At 47.1% G+C, this 16,887-nt stretch overlaps 1 protein-coding gene across 2 annotated transcripts; it reads left to right on the forward strand.

Moving 5' to 3' along the window:
* Positions 1 to 5,325: 5,325 nt before the first annotated feature.
* On the forward strand, positions 5,326 to 15,627 carry LOC111153012 (nudix hydrolase 7). Of its 2 annotated transcripts, none has more exons than XM_022511815.1 (4): positions 5,326 to 5,389; positions 7,532 to 7,685; positions 9,811 to 9,969; positions 14,994 to 15,627. In XM_022511815.1, the coding sequence occupies exons 1-4, from the start codon at positions 5,355 to 5,357 to the stop codon at positions 15,360 to 15,362; spliced, it is 717 nt and encodes a 238-aa protein (XP_022367523.1). In that variant the 5' UTR covers positions 5,326 to 5,354; the 3' UTR covers positions 15,363 to 15,627. The 2 variants fall into 2 exon arrangements, with proteins under 2 accessions (XP_022367523.1, XP_022367522.1); XM_022511814.1 differs by lacking the exon at positions 14,994 to 15,627 and adding an exon at positions 12,276 to 14,247.
* The last annotated feature ends 1,260 nt before the right edge of the window (positions 15,628 to 16,887 follow it).

Raw genomic sequence — 16,887 nt, forward strand, 5'->3', positions numbered from 1 at the left:
GTGAATTCCCAGTGGAGCAGAGTCTGTGGTCCCTCCACAGACAGAGCTTCCCGCACGCGCTGGAAAAATCTCAAGCCAATTTCACAACTAATTCACAAGCTAATTGGGACGAGACTGCTCCTCCTTGTGTGGCACGGTCATGCCATTCCCTGCGTCTGAGATGGAGCCTTCATTCAGATTACAAATTTCCCAGCACAGTTGCTACTGGTAATTAAACCTACTTGATGGTTCCATTACACAAAGATTACATGACAGTAAAGGAATCAAACATAACTAATCTTTATCTCATTTCTAAAGGGGCACAGAAATGAGAACCAACAATGGTATAAAACAAATGAATGATGCATGCCCAACAGTTTTCGTGGTTTTTTTTTGTTGTTTTTTTTTTGCTAGCCTGGCTCATCGAAACACAGAACTTTAACCCATTTTAATATGCAAGCATATATCTGTGTTATTGTAACACAATGAAAATTAAAGGTGGATGAAAACACCATGAATTACTTTGAAAAATCACATTTGTGGTGCTTGGAAATAAATTCTCAGCAATGTATGTTTTTGTAATCTAGGGCAGTACTAATAGCATTTCCCTGTAATCCCTACTTAACCTTTCATTCCTAGTCTACACCCGCTGCCAAAAATCAAGGGCTGTCTCAGGCAACTGACTTTGTGGCTCAAATGCCTACCCAGCCAGACTTCCTGGGCTGGGCTGATTTCCACTTTTATTTTATTTTAGTTTAGTTTAGTTTGCTGTCTTATTTTATTTTATTTTATTTTATTTTAAGATTCAAGTTCCATTTCTCCTCGCTTCGAAGCATACACTTATACCACAATTACCCAAAGGTCAGGACACAAATGGGGATGCTCAGGCCCCAGCTGAGTCCATATCCCTGAGGCCACAACCCCAGAACCTACATGTTTAATCAGCTCCAGGAGATTCTTGCTCACACCAAAACTACTCACTGCCGTATCTGACATCAAACCCTCCAGAGCAAAGACCAACTTCTGTGTGTCTCCGTATCTCTAACACCCAGCTCCCTGCCTAGCCAAGAATGGGCACTTGACCCGAGAATGTACTGAACTAACAGGCCTTTAAAAAAAAATAAAAAACATCAAGGGCCGCATCATGTAGGAATCCGTCCAGCCCAGCCTACTGTCTCCTAAATGATCCGCTCGGCTTCCCTGGAGCCTCTCCTGAGACGGATCTGCCTCAACTGTCAACACCCAAGACCAGAAAGGAAGAGTGTTCCAATGGTACCAAGAATTATAGTTGCTGGCAGGGGGACCACCCTCTGGCCTTCCTTCTGAGGCTGCCGTATTAGCAAGTGCTGGAAAGAGGTGGCTTTGATTCTCAAGGTCAAACATCTCCTTTGGGAAACCTTAAACCAGTGTCCTCAGGCTTCACAGCAGAATCACCTAGCAGCTTGCTCAGAAATACATGTTCCAACGTGAGTTTCACCCTGAGGTAAGTACCTGTGGGGTGGGGTTTGGGACACTGAGCTGTCCGTGCAGCATCCTTGCCCCCAGATGATTCTGATGCTGAGGACCCCTGACCCTTAGAGAAGTTCCTCTTTAAACCTAGTCCTCGGGGCGCCTGGGTGGCTCAGTGGGTTAAAGCCTCTGCCTTCAGCTCAGGTCATGATCTCAGGGTCCTAGAATCGAGCCCCGCATCGGGCTCTCTGCTCAGTGGGGAGCCTGCTTCCCTCCCCCTCTCTCTGCCTGTCTCTCTGCCTACTTGTGATCTCTATCAAATAAATGAATAAAATCTTTTAAAAAATTAAAAATTAAAAAAAAAAAAAAACCTAGTCCTCAAAGAACTCCCTCAACTCCCTCTCCCAAAAAGGGGGGAAGGCTGTGGCTCCTTAACTCAGTCGGATGTGGGGGTGGGGGAGAGTTGATAGAGGATGGGCCTGGGAGCTGGCAGAGGGAGAGGGGGAAGTGTCTGCTTCTAAGAATTTGGGGCCCTTCCTGCAAACTGAAGAAGGAGAAGAGGAAACTTGGATTGCCTCGGAAAATAAAGCTCAGTGCTAAGTGTTCCCTAGGATCTTACCGGCTCTCCACAGCCTACCTAGACCCCACTGCCTACGCCCAGGCAGAATTCATTGTTCGGTGCTGCTCCTCACTCCCCAGAGCATTTAGCCCTTTTTCTGGATTAAAGCACTTATCTGGCATTAAAGCTAATTGTTTGTTGTAGGTCTTTTCCCCAGACATCCTTTGCTCCTGAAGGCTGATTGGTATTTTCTTATCTCTGTGCCACCCCTGCTGGCCATGAGGTACTGCTCAAATAAAGCTTCCAGGTGGGTGGACTGCAGATAAGGTCCCCCCGACCCCCCACGCCTGTGATGTGCTTCTTTGATGGAACTGCACCAGGGATGTGTGAGCTTTGCAGGCTGGCCTGGACCTTGTCACAGCTTTGCCTCTCTTCGACACATTTTTCCAGAACTATGTCACTGCCAACAAATCTGTATGCAAACACTACAGAGACAAGACATTTGCCCTAAAACACGCTGGCGATTAACCTTGAAGCCTGTGTTGTTTTGCAGGTGCAGAGACAGACACACACCCATACATATATAATCTTATTATGATGCATTTCACCTTGCGATGTTCCCTGTGCTGTGGCTTACAGTCTTGCAAAAGTATTTTTACAGCAGAATTTCTGATCTTGAAAGAAGACGCTGTACGTATAGCCTTGGCATACAGCAGAGCATCTTGGGATGCCGCGTTATGCATTAAAGTGACCCAAACCCCTGCCACACTCTGACTTTCTGATCTGGGGAGTGTGTGAATTTTCCCGAAAGTTTAAATCATCTTTTTCTGCTCCTTGGGCCCAGACTTTTGGGACACCCCTCTGATCACCTCTGGTCTCTCCCCACTTTCAATCCTTCCCCACCCAGCTTCCACAGAGATTTTCTGGAAACCCCTGCTCTGATACTCCTTTCTCTTCAAGAAGTTCAACTTCCATTTTGCTTTGGCTTCCAAAGCCTTTTTCTCTCTTCCCAGAGCTCCACTCTGCAGAGCATCCCTTCTTGTTCCAGCTCTGCTACCCTGCCTTACGCTTGGAACAGGACTTTTCACCCAAGCTTGGCTTCCACCATTCCCTCTGCCCAGAATGTCAGCTTCCCACCTTGTGCTCTTGAAATCCCACGTATCTTTGGGACTCCACTACAGCTCCAGCTGCAGCTTAGTGGGTGGGGTCAAAAGCCAGCTTCTGTCTGAACATGAGCCAGACACTCAGCCATTTTGAGCCTCATTTCGCTCACCAACAAAATGAAGATTCAATCAAAGGAGGTCTAAAAAGAAGAGCAAAGAAAAGCCTCAGACAATGATTTTCAGCCCTCACCTTAATCTTCTGAACCACATTCGCATCCCTTCTCATCCAGAGCTGAGAACACACTGAATTGTGAGAGCTGAGGCTCATGTTTATTACCACCCCCAATAGACCAGGAGGCCTTAGAGGTCACGGGGCCCCATCTTAGACATGGCTAGCCCACAGCTGGTACACAGTGGCTATGGGATGAGAGGTTTAATTAACCTCCTCACTCACAACCAGAGCCAAAAATTCACAGGTCAGTTGCCTCTGGGAAGCAGTGTCAAAATAAAAGAACACAAAGGTCAGAACCAGCTAACCTTGAACCGTAGCCATGTGACATTATTTAAGACATGTTTGTATTGCCTAATCTGGAAAGTGAGGATGGTAATGGCTCTATGGAAATAACTCTACATCGTGTGGTTGCTCAGATTAAGTCACCAAGGTGGGTGAAAGTGCCATCAACATTGTCATTTGGATGTCATCAAGTTTTCAGTTTGAGTTCTTCCAGCCTCGGCAAGGACTGGCCAGTAGAACATCTGAGCTGAGCTGAGTGGGTTTCAAGATCTTAGGAACTGTGGCTCAACTGTCCCACGACCAAAGACCACCCTGTGACTTTCATGGGGCTCTGGGCAATTTTGTTTTTGAGGACCCCTTCCTCCTTAAAATGAAACAAAATAATTATATTTTATGACTACACTGGTATAAGGAAGGATATAACCCAGGCTGCATTCATTATTTCATATTGCTTATCATTATACTCATTTTCTTCTGCTGCTTTTAAAGATTATTCATTTATTTATTTATTTGAGAGGGAGTGAGCATGAGCAGGGCAGGAGGTGTGCAGGGGCAGGAGGAGAGGGAGAAGCAGACTCCCCGCTGAGCAGGGAGCCGACTAGGTCCTCCATCCCAGGACTCCAAGATCACCACCTGAGCCCAAGGCAGACACTTATGAGCCATGCAGGTGCCCCTCTCCTTCTGATTTTAAAAGAATATAAATTGAAACATTTTTGTGAGACCCCAAAGTTCCTGTGGGCCCCAGGCGTCGTACCTCCTGTGCCTCTGCCTGATGGAGAAGTCAGCCTGGCTTTAATTCCCTGATGTCTGGTGTCTTACAAGTGTCAGCTCAAACCAGGCTTCTTCCCACTCACTCTTTCCTAACCACTTCTGGGGTCTTTGCACAGACTTGTTCTCTTCCTGGAATCCTCTCCCCTGCCTCTTTCCCTTATTGACTTTCCCCCCATACCTTGCAGTAGCTCTCTGATGATCACGCTCCGCTTACAGCCCAGACTGCTGAGGCTTACCCCCAGTTTCTGACCCAGCAGCTCTGGGGGGGTCCCCAGAATGTACATTTTTAACAGCGCCCAGGTAATTGATGCTCACGCTCTGGTCCGAGTACCACACCTGGTGCACAGCTGATTTCCAGGTCCGCCCCATTGCCACCTTCTCTGATAAGCCCTCTCTGACCGGCTTCACCAGCGTTTCTCCCTCATATACTCTTCAAGGATTAAAGGTCTCTGCTTTATCTATGCAATTGTGTGATCCATCTCCCTCTCTCTCTCTCCCACTTGTCTGTAGGCGCCACCGGTCTTTTGGCTCGCTGTGGGATCCCCATCATGCTAGCACATAGTAGGCGCTCGGTGGACTGCTGCTCAGAACAGTTGAACCAACTTAACCTCCTAGCGACAGTGAATGCGGGTATCAGAATCCTCTCAAACCACCAGCACTGCATTTGTGCGTTTTTTCCCCTTCCCTTTTTTTACAACGATCACCCTTAGAACTCCTCATTCGCTTCTCCTTCCGAGGAAGATTAAGCGGCTGAGCAGAAACCGCGTTGGCCAACCCCAAACCTCCCAGCCCTAAGCCCCTCCCTCCCTCCGCCCCGCCCCTCCCTTAAGGTCCTAGGCCCCGCCTCAACCCCCGCCTCCTAGGCCCCACCTTCTAGGCCCCGCCTCTCCCCCCAGCGCAAGGCCGCTGCTGCTCTGCGCATGCCCGCCCAGCTGAGGGCTTCCGCGGCGTCTCCGTCCGGAAACAAACTTTCTCCTAGATGTCACGACTCTGTGCATCCCCGGAGCGGCTCAGGTAAAGCCTCCCCCGCCCTTGGCGCTCCGAGCAGGGTCTGGCCTAGCCTTGACGGCGGTGCCGGAGTCTGTTCTTGCCGAGTCCACCTGCCTACCTGCAGAGCCTGCGCTCGGGCGCGTAGCCTACTTGGCTGCTCGCGGGCCCGGGGCGGCCGAGCTTTGGCCCCACGGGCTCACACCCAGCCTCACAGGTTCGCGCCCCTTCCCCGCGGGCAGAGCTTGTCCCCCTGCCCAACTGCCTTCCCTCTTCAGCCCAGAGCTTCTCTGGAGTTTGACCCCCAGAAACCACAAGCCCGCGCCAGGCAGCTCCGGGTTCAAGGCCCCAGTGGCCACTTGCAGAGGTGACCTTGGGTCTCTCAGTTGCTACCCTCTCTGGGCCTGGCCAGGATCGAGTCCTCGCCTCGCCGGGCTGTAGTGAGGCTAGAAGGAGAAAAGCGTGGAAAGTGCGCTGGATGCGCGCGTGCTCAGAACAGGGTGGCTGCTGCTATCGTGTTTTCGTGGTGGTTATTCCAAGGACCAGCCCCAAATATGGACAGGCACGTTTTTGCAGACTTTTGCTACTGCTGGTCCCTCCGGCCAGTTCTGGGGGCCTCTTAAAAGTCACACTCAGTCGGCCCGGTTTGCTGAACGCAGGCCGGTGCGCATGGGATGCACCCCGGCATCCGCTCCAGTGCCAGCATGCTGTGGTTCTTTTTAGGTATTTGGTCGTTTTTTTGAAATCCACTGCTGTCACCCAGCCAGTTTAAAGGAGCAACCCGCCACGCAGACAGAGGCACAGGGTAGCAGCACCTCCCGCAAACCACTGCCCGTCTAATGCCTGAGACACTGCTGACAGTGGTTACCATTGGTCGGGCCCTGGCGGAGTGCCAGTCACAGTATGTTAACAGTGTCATCACAGGCTCACAGATAGCTCCAGGCGCGTCACAGATGAGGAAAGCAAGGCTCTGAGAGGTTCTTCTTAAGCATCTGAAAACCAGTTCTGCCTGACTTAAATTTCTGATTTCGCTCATGATGCAAGACTGCCTTTCCCCCAGAAAAATGAAAACCGAACTGTTAGTTTCTAGGGCTGCCCTAACAATGTACCACCAGTGTGATGGATTAAAACAAGAGAAGTTCATTCTCCCAGTTCAGCCTCCCTGAGGCTGGATGTCTGGACCCTTCCTGCCCGTTGGCAGTTTCTGATGGGTGTTGATGTTGCTGAGCTCTGGGTAACATCACTCCTGTCTCTGCCTGTGTCTTCACATTGCCTTCTTCCCTGTGTGTGTGTGTGTGTGTGTGTGTGTGTTTTCTCTCCTTTTACAAGGACGCCAATCACTGCATTTAGAGCCCAGGATGATTTAATCTCAAGATCCATAACTACATCTGCGGAGATACTATTTCCAAATACAGTCACGTTATGAGTCTTCTGGGTGACATGAATTTGGGGGGAACTCTATTTAAACTACTACACAAACCAGCAACAAAATACACCAGTCAGAAGGACCAACACATTCACCATCATGTATTCAGGGCACCCAATGTGCTTATTATGAATCCAGATACTTGCACATTATCAGTGATGGTCTTCAAAGTGGGTTCCCCTGGTTCACAACATCACCATCACCATTGCTTGGGAGTTTGATGCTAACTTCCAGGCCCCACCCCAAACTTACTGAGCCACAGTTTTGGGGTGGGCCCAGCCCTCTGGGCGAATCTGTTGCCACTAAAGTTTGGGAACCACTGTTATAAGGCAGTTGAAGACATAAGGGTTTGATAACATAAGGGCCAGGTTAAGAAAAAGTCTTTTACCTGACAGTTGTCTAACCTTACAGTGACTTGTTTACCAAACCTGTCTTACTTGAATATACTTAAGAATTAACATTGAACTCTTGCATCGTTGAAAGAGTATTTTACCATAATTTCTACTTAAGTTTCAAAGTACCCTTGTGTACTAAACTGTCTTCTTAGTACTTTTTTGCTCATTTTATCTTGCCAACAGTCATGTGATTTGGGTGTTATCATTTCTGCTGTGCTATTAAAAAAATACAGTGAGAGTCAGAAATGGTAAGCTCCAAGACACACGGTGAAACAGAAACATAGGCAGGACTAGGAGCTTTTTATCCTAACTCTGGTTACTAAAATGTTTGGTTTGTTTCCATTTTAGAAAAAGTTTGATAGATGATGCTAAGGCCCGCTTAAAAAAGCATGATGTTGGAACGAAATATTCTCACTTGTCGTCTAACAAATATTCTGTCCTTTTACCATTGTTGGCCAAAGAAGGAAAACTCCAACTGTTGTTCACCCTCCGGTCGGAGAAGGTAGGTGACCAAAAAGCTCCTGCCATTCAAGTTCCAGGACATTTGAAAACCTCACAAAAATTATTTGCCACTTGCACACATTTTGGGGCTGTGGATTCTCAAGTGAACTTTCAAGATTGTGTTCAGGGGCCCAAGAAGCCACAGGGTAACATGGCATTTTTGGGGAGAAGTTTTAGAAAGATAAGTAATTTAGCTAGCAAGTAATTTTGAAATACTTTTAGACCAGGGTTTTTTAATCTTGGTGCTACTGGCCTTTGGGCTGGGTGACTCTTTGCCGAGGGAGCTGTTCTGTGCATTGTGCAATGTTTAGGATCATCCGTGGGCTATAGGCACTAGGGGCCAATAATACAGACACCCACACTCCTTTTGTGACAACCACAGGTTTCCCCAGATGTCCATGAGGGCAGGAATGAGGGGTACAGTGCCACTGCCAACAGCCACTCTTTAAGCTTCCCACCCCAGGTACAATGTGGAAATTCTAGAGCACAGAAGTTAACAGCCTGGGCACTGAAGCTGGCTGCCCATGTTTGAATGCAGGCTCTCTCCTCGCCGGTTCTGTGACTTTGTCCTAGTTACTTCTCTGTGCTACAGTCTCTTTACTTGCAGAGGTTGGACAGAACACTGCTGCTTGCTTTGTAGGGCTACTGTGAGGATTTCCCAGGGAAACAAATGGAAAGCGCCTAAACCACCCCAGCACTTGGCAAGGATTCTGGTCGGTTTCAGCCGCCCTCACTATTAATAGTCATTAGCAGACAAGGCCTAGGTTTTCAGAGAAGCCGTTCTACTTTTAAAGGAATGTTGGGCTGGGAATGGAGTTCCCTTGGGTACACCCCTGGATATAGTCATTCGCCTTTGCTGTTGAGGTGCTTCTGAGGAAAGGCTGGGGAACCAGTAACTTTAAAGTTATCCAAGTACAAAAATGAAAATGGGCCAGAAGAGCATGGCTTTCGAAGCAGAACATCAGTAAACAGTATCCCCTGAGCGGGGAAAAGAAAGCCAAGGAATCAGCTGAAGTTTTGTGGGTTTGGGTTCTTCTGGGTCTGGGTCAGGCAACAGTCACATAAACACAGGAGGTAAGAAAATCCAGGTTCCAACAAGAGATAACCTAACAGGAAACCAGGGGACCTGGGTCTGTTCTCAGCTCTGCCAAAGAGCAGAGAAGGACGTCAGTGTTATTTTCCGAACTATCAGACAAACAATAATGTAGACAACTGAGGCAAGACCGAAATGGATCTCTGGTTACTTTTTCACCCATGCATTATGTGAGAACCATCTTAGACCATAAACTCTGGTGTGCAAAGATCACATTAAAAACAAAAAAAGAATATTTAAATCTCAACGCCTATCTAAAGAAATTCCTTCCCAGGTGTTGCTGGAGCTATACCTCTCCCTGAAGTCATACAAGTAGGGTTCATGGGTTTCCTCCTAGTAAATGGGGAAGGGGCACCTGTCCTCACTCCCTTCTGCTTCATTGTGGGCTCTCCCACCAGCTCTGGAACCTAGAGCCAAGTTAGCCCGGGTGATCGCAGGGTCCTGAGATTGAGCCCACGTCGGGCTCCACACTCAGCAGAGTGGGCTTCATATTCTCTTTCTCCCTCTGCCCCCCACCCCCCATCCCCACTCACTTTCTCTCTCCCTCTCTAAAAAATAAAAAATAAATAAAATGGTTCATTTTAGATTATGTAAATTTCACCTCAACTAAAAAAATACTTTTAAGAAAATACCAGCATGTGGCCCTGTTCTGAGGGCTCAGTGGAAAAACTTGTGAAGCAGCATGTCCAGAGCAAGGTAAGCCCTCAGTCAAGGCTGTCTACTGATAACATTGCCCTTTTTATTCTACTTCCTTTTGGCTTTATTCTCCCATCAGCGTAGATACGTTTTCGTGCATATGGCATCTTTTAGGGGCAAGTAGAGGAAAATTACACGTGAAGGAAGTTCTCAAAAGTCATCTTTTAAAAGGATTCAAGTAAAAAATTTGGGGGGGGGTCTTACTCCCCGCCTCTTATTACCACCCGGGTGGGAGTGGTGTCTGGCACAAAACTGAAGTTCAGTAACGACTTACTGGACAAGGGCGTGGTGCCAGAACTGGATCCCAAATGGAAGCTCTGTTCTTTTTGATATCCAGCTACGAAGGTCACCTGGAGAAGTTTGCTTCCCTGGAGGCAAGTCTGAACCCACAGATATGGATGATGTGGCCACGGCGCTCCGGGAAGCCCAGGAGGAAATAGGGCTACATCCTCATCAAGTGGAGACTGTCTGCTGCCTGGTGCCATATCTGCTTGACGTAAGTGCTAGAGTGGACGTGGCTTGCTTCCGCTCTCATGGCCACCCAGTGGACCCGTAATCATTAGCATTCCACGTGTGGCCAAGCAAGACAGTGCTGTCCACGAACTCAAGAGCCTCGCTCTTATGTGGGTTTTGCCCCTTGTGAGCTAAGTGGCCTTGAGCAAGCCCCTTTGCCCATCTGGGCCCCTCTTACCCCATCCAGAAATGAAAGGACTGAACTCCATCAGTGGTTTTCAAACTGGATTCTGTAGAACCCCGTAGATGCTTCAGAATTCTTTTTTTTTTTTTTTTAAAGATTTTATTTATTTATTTGTCAGAGAGAGAGAGAGGGAGAGAGAGCAAGCACAGGCAGACAGAATGGCAGGCAGAGGCAGAGGGAGAAGCAGGCTCCCTGATGAGCAAGGAGCCCGATGTGGGACTCGATCCCAGGACGCTGGGATCATGACCTGAGCCGAAGGCAGCTGCTTAACCAACTGAGCCACCCAGGCGTCCCGATGCTTCAGAATTCTTTAAGATTCAGTTGACATTTATTTTTTGCCAATATACATTTCTTTTGAGAACTCATTTGAAAAAAATATCACACACTTGAGCATGCCGTGTTCCAAATTTTAGCCTCTTGGAGGCCACCAGTACCTTACTTTTGTCCTGAGTACTCATTTTTATACATATTTTGGAATCCAGCTTCTCCATATCACATTAATTGAGCAGTACCCTGAGATCACTAGGCAAGCTATCTAAGAACTATTACTATTTGTAGCTACATTTTGCTATGAATCAGGATTTCCTTGATTGCATACATGAAAAACAAACAAATAAACAAACAAACAAACCACGAAAGCAACAAAATGAATTCTGGGGCTGATATAATATCCAGATCTTATTTCACATGAGCTTATGACTTGCATTAATTGACTTTAGAAGGAGTAAATGTTGTAAATTTGTGCTTGGATAACAGCATTATTTTATTGGTTTAAAATTTTTAATATAAACTTGCAATATTAGAATAGGTAAAGATCTACAGAAAAGTTGCAAAGATACTACGGAGAGTTCTCATATACCCAAACCCATTTCTTCCTATCATTAACATCTCACGCCACTGGTGTCTACTTGTCACAACTAAGAAACCAATGTTAGTACACTGCTATTACCCAAACTCCACACTTTATTGGCCTTTTACTAATTTTTCTACTAATGTCTTCCTTTCTGTCCTGGATCACATCAAGGATACCATATTGTATTTGGTTGTCATATCTCCTTAGTCTCTGGTCTGTGACAGTTTCTTAAACTTTCCTTATTCTCATGACCTTGACACTTCTGAGGTGCTCTGGTCACGTATATTGCAGAATGCCTCTCCATTTGGATTTAATTGATGCTTTCCTCATGGTTAAGCTAGGGTTTTGAGTTTGGGGGAATAATACCATAGAGGGCAGTGCTCTAATCATATATTGGAAGTAGGGATAAACTGTATGTTTTATACATTGGACTTTCAGGTACATTTTCATTTCCAGAGGAGAGTCCCACTGATGCATAACAATTAGAAAACCAGTGGGTCTCACCATCCTTGATGTTCCATTTGCCTCCCAGTCTCGGTGGCACAGTGTTGTCAAGGTCGGTAATGCTGAGCCATCCATCTTAATAGGTCCGTTTTCAAAACAGAAAGGTCACCACTCAAGGGAGATTTAGTTTGGAAGAAACTAATGACCTCTCAAATAAATGCTTCCTAAATGAGATGAGCAAACATGGGATTAGGACAAGAAATGTATCAGTCACTTCCTAGGCAACTATGTTTTCTAATGGGAACCCCTCTGCTCAGCTTCTGCAAATCCCTTGGCCTCTTTGGGAGGATTTATTTTAAAACTCTGTTGACAAACTGAACCCTCATGGTAGAAAGTTCCCACAGTGAGAGTGACTCCATTTCCAAAGCACCCGGGAGCTACTGAGTCCTGCCTGTGAGGGGCAGAATACAACAGTCTCCACAGGAGAATGTCTGGTCTTCAGGAGATCTCGGTGGGCCAGACACTCCTGAAGCCGGAGCTTTCTAAAATGACCTCCTCTTGATACAATAATGCCAGTCACATTATCAAGAAGTTAGAATGAACAAAGGCTTTCAAGAACGGTATCCTGTGTTTGGAAGTGCTGGCGAGGGTGGGTTTGTTCTTCAGACCTTGCAGATCTTTTAAATGTAGTGCAAAATGTACTAAAAAATCCAGTGCAAGAAAAAATTATAAAAGTGTAATTGATTCGAGTACTTAAAAGCAGAACCTAATCCAGTGATTTTTAACCCGTGCTGATTTTGTCCCCCAGGGGAACATGGCGATGTCCGCAGAGGTTTTTGGGTGTCAGAGCTTGAGGAGGGCTGCTGGCTGTTTGCCACCTGTGCTAGCCCTGCAGGTTAGTGGGCGGTGGGCCTCCAAGCCCACCCCCGGCATCCCTTTGCCGTACGTGTATGTACTGCTCTTTGCAACGTCCTCAGGAGACTGGTCTCCTCCTCCTCTGTACATGGCCGATACGTTTCCATTCATTCTTGTTCACTTCGCTCCCTCTGAAGCTTCGATTCCTGTAAACATATCAGTGCCTTTCAGTGGTGTATCCTTTCCTGGGAATGTTTCTAAAAGCATGTGGCCTCTTCCAGGGGCCCTGAAGTGTTCCTTGTCTCTGGGGACCACAGCAACAGCCAGTCTCCACGGGATCCCAACTGAGCAAGTGGCTGAAATTCGGTCTTTCCTTGGTCCCACAATGTCTGCCATGCATCCCGCATCCTTTTTTCCTTCGGAGACAGACACCTGTATTTTGGGAACTGTGTGTCCAGACATGCTTTTCATCCGCAGATTTCTAAAACCTCTCCGACTTCTCTAAACTTGAACCATGCTAAACGTGCCTGACTTCCCTTCTGAAACTTTCAGTCTCAAACCATTCTCTCCCTTTGTGGCTTTGATTTTTTTTCCCCACCAGTTACTTCCTCAGACTCTGACAGGCGAGGCCAAGGGCCAGCACTGGCCACGCGAAGTTGCTTGTCCACACCCGTGCCTCGCAGCTTGGCCCATAGAGTGAGGATGAATTTGTGCCCCTAGCTCAGCCCTCGGGAAGCCCTCAGCTGAGAGCTCTCCACGGCAGCATGTAAGCCATGTGCGAGGCTGGTGTGTCATCTCTTTGAAATGTGGTGATGTTTGTGTCTTCAGAGCCCATAAGCACTGTGCTCTAGAGGGTGGGCAGCAGGCTGGTGAATCCCGGTTTCTGCCAAGTACTAGCTGGCCCTGACCTTGAGCAGGTTGCACAGGTCTCTGATTTCCACTGTTAAAGCTCCTTCAGGGTCATGCTGTCGTGCAGAAGCAGGGAGAGGGTGCTGGGTCCTAGACCAGCGCCCCAGAGGCTGTGGTCACTTCATGGTGACAGCAGCCACAAACTGCATGCTGAACCAACACTGCGAGTTCTGTCCAGAATGTCCCTTTCATATTCTTAATTATGTTTCTGAAAACTCACACCTGCAGCTTTCCACCCTTCCCTGCTCACAGGGAGCCTGGAGGGCCTGAGAACGCACTTGGCCAGACAGTCCTTCACCAGTGGCTGTGCTGAGGGGCATGACAGCCCAGCTCTGTGGTGTACTTTACCCCAGATGCCCCGCAGGGTCCTCGCCTGCCTTCCTCCCAACCTCCTGCTTTGTCCTGAGAGCACTTCCTTAAGAAATCACTTGCATCCGAGTGTTCCCCATCTCCCAGAGACCGTTTCTGGGAAGCCCTGTGGCCCAAGAGGCTGAGATTCACCCAGGGCCAGGTGGTGATTGCCATTGGTGGAACGCCGATTCTGCCCTGGGGCCACTTAGGACCCCAGATTTCCCACCCAAAGGATGGCTGAAGACTATGCTCCCGTCTTCCACCCCTGGTCTGGACATTGACTTTCACCATTAATTCAGTCAATGGTCTGAGTGATCACTGTTCTTAAACATGCTTCAGCTGTCACTCCCTTAAGAATTTTCCACAGACCTGTTTATCCTGCTCTCCTGTCCCAGCCTCAAGGTACAGGCCTGGCTTTTCCCAGCCCCTTTCTCTCTGTATGCCCCCCCCTCAGAATTCCAGATTCTTCTGCCTGTCCACGTCAAGCTTATGCAGATTTTATCTTATTATTATGCAGCTCCTACACTAAACCCCAGGCCTCCCCCTGGAGATTCCCAGCAGGTCTTTCACTTAATAACACCCTGCATTCATTTGCAAGCAATTGTGGTTATAAATAGAAATCTCCGCCCCCCCCCTTATAAACATCTGTTATGTAAAATAGTTCATATATAATTATAAATGCAATTTCCCATAATTGGGTGTATGCCACAGTTAATATGTCACTTTTCTATTGCTAAGGTGGTACATCCTTGTCTGTAGTGACAGGGAAAGGTGTCTCACGTTCATTTTGAGGGCTGCAGAGTATCCCATTATACAGATACACTTTTAATTGACCTACCCTGAATGTCCGTCAGTGGAGGAGTGCTAACTTTAGACTTTGGGGCTGTTGCAAATAATGCTTCAGTCCAGGGGCACCTGGGTGGCTCAGTTAAGCGTGTGCCTTTCGGGCTCAGGTCATGATCCCAGGGTCCCGTGTTGGGCTCCCTGCTTAGAGGACAGCCTGCTTCTCCCTATCCCTCTGCTGCTCCCCATGCTTGTATGCTCACACTCTCTCTGTCAGAGAAATAAATAAAATCTTTAAAGAAATGCTTTAGTCTTGTATCTTTTCTCACTTGTAGGAATTTATCATACCGATAAATTTATACAAATGCAATTGCTAGGTCAAAGGGACCACATTTTTATAACATTGCCAGATTGCTTTTCCAAAAGATTTTACCAGTATGTTCACAAAAATACACTTTCAGAGTCATCTCACAGATATTGCCTCAGAAGGGGTGAGACTAACCCCCATTTCACAGGGGATATGACTGTTCATGTCTGGAGCAAATTCTTCCTCCTTCCCTCCCCACCTTGTATCACTGACTGCTTTGGACTGTTTTCTTAATTTGTGTATTTTGTTTTCTGCTTTTAGAGCGACACACTGATAACCCCAGTTGTCGGATTTCTAGATCACCACTTCCAGGCCCAGCCTAATCCCAACGAAGTTAAGAGTGTGTTCCTGGTGCCTCTGGACTATTTCCTGCATCCACACGTCTACCACCAGAACTACCTGACACGCTGTGGTCATCACATTCTTATTCATTGCTTTGAGTACACAAACCCTGAAGATGGTGTCACTTACCAAATCAAGGGGATAACTGCAAAATTTGCCCTGTTCCTTGCCTTAATTATTTTGGGGGAAAAACCCATCTTTGAAATGGAGTTTAATCTCAGTGATCTAATTTCATCCTCTGAAGAGATCTTCCTGAAACTAAAGAAGCATGCTACAAGTAAGTTATGACTTATGAGACCACCATCCGAATAACTGAGAGGAGTTTGTGTGTGCTTATCCATAAGAACAACAATAATGCGAGCTGTTGGAAACTGACAGGTGCAACAATTTCTCCTGCAACATGAAGGGGAAAAACCTTGCCTTTTTCCCACTTGCCCTGTAATACCTAAGAGAGCGAAAGGTTTTGCAAAGGTGGAAAAATGTGTTCATGGTGTCGCATAATTTCACAACACAGTATGTTAATATTTTTTTTCTACACATGTATCTGGCACATAGTAGGCACTTAATAAATATTTGTTGACTATATGACCATGTGGCATTTATTTTATTCGTGGGAGGTAATACCTTTCTGTCTGTTGTTCCACATGACTAGAAACTTCTGGCCAGCCATCAGAAGCTATCCACATTTTCCTCCCTGGCAGTAGAGTCGAAGCAAAGCTCCTAGCTCCCAAGAATAAACGGCATTACCCAGGATTCCTTACAGTTAAATGTAAGCTCTGGAACTTAATGTGGGCCAATGGGATGTGAGTGAAAGTTGACCCTGCAGGTCATCTCCAATTGGGAGAGAGAAGCCAGCTTCCTTGGACCCTTTCGAGAAGCTTCAACATAGATTTACCTGTGGCCTAGCCTTGACCATACAAATGAGGACAATGCCTGGGGGGATGGTAGAACCCAAAGCGGGTGGGAGTTTGGATCTCTAAATGCCTCTTTAGAGTAAAGCAACCTGTCACCCTATGTGCTGTTCACTTGGACCTATTACGTGAGAGAAGAATAAAATTCTGTCGTTTCTGCCACTGTTATTTGCGGTCATTTTGTTAGAGCACAGCTATTACCCTAATATGCCGTAACACTTGAAAAAGGCTCGATGGATGTTCACCCAAACTTGAAGTGTTGCCAGCAGTTAGAATTTGGGATAATGTGACCTTTCACACATGGGTTCTGTGACATGTACAAGATGCCCGTGGATGTTGATGGGTTTAGCAGACGTCATCCAGAGCAACTGAACTGAAGGAATTTCAGAGACCCATATGGCCACTAGTCGGGAGAGACAATGTTCTCTGTCTTCAGAGGATGAAAAACACTGATTTCGAGCACAAGCCCCAGACGAAAAGTCAGAAAGACAGACATTCTGCACTGCGTCCCTGGAGACCCAGCGCTTCTTATGTGGGCCTTTCCGCACCTCGTGCCTTCAAGTCAGCGGGAATTTCTTCATTTAACTGTACTGTTAACCATCCTGCATGAAGTCAGGGAGACGAGTGCATAAAGCAACATAACCTTAAGTCCGTGACAGCAATTATCCTATCTTACCGACTGCTACAAGAGTTTCAGAAAGCCGAACCTGTTTTAGGAAGATGCTGGTCTAGTTGAAAATGTGATGGCCGCACCAAACCCATCGATCAGCCTGGCAACTGCCCACGGCTTCAGAGTTTTCCTTTCCTGAGTGCTGGCAGAGGAAAATGACCGATCGGCTGCTTTGTACCCATAAACAGGGAAATGGCACAAATCTGGCTCCAACCTTGAAAGCAGATGTTGG

Source organism: Enhydra lutris, unplaced genomic scaffold (genome assembly GCF_002288905.1).
Source record: "Enhydra lutris kenyoni isolate GAN:26980312 unplaced genomic scaffold, ASM228890v2 scaffoldscaffold30, whole genome shotgun sequence".
NCBI lineage: Eukaryota > Metazoa > Chordata > Mammalia > Carnivora > Mustelidae > Enhydra > Enhydra lutris.

What these genes read in the sequence shown, in the direction of transcription:
- LOC111153012 (XM_022511814.1), top strand. Translation starts at nt 5,355, where the DNA reads ATGTCACGACTCTGTGCATCCCCGGAGCGGCTCAG. An exon ending in GCATCCCCGGAGCGGCTCAG is followed by an intron (nt 5,390 to 7,531) that starts GTAAAGCCTCCC and finishes TTTCCATTTTAG; the next exon opens with AAAAAGTTTGATAGATGATG. An exon ending in TGGTGCCATATCTGCTTGAC is followed by an intron (nt 9,970 to 12,275) that starts GTAAGTGCTAGA and finishes TTTGTCCCCCAG; the next exon opens with GGGAACATGGCGATGTCCGC.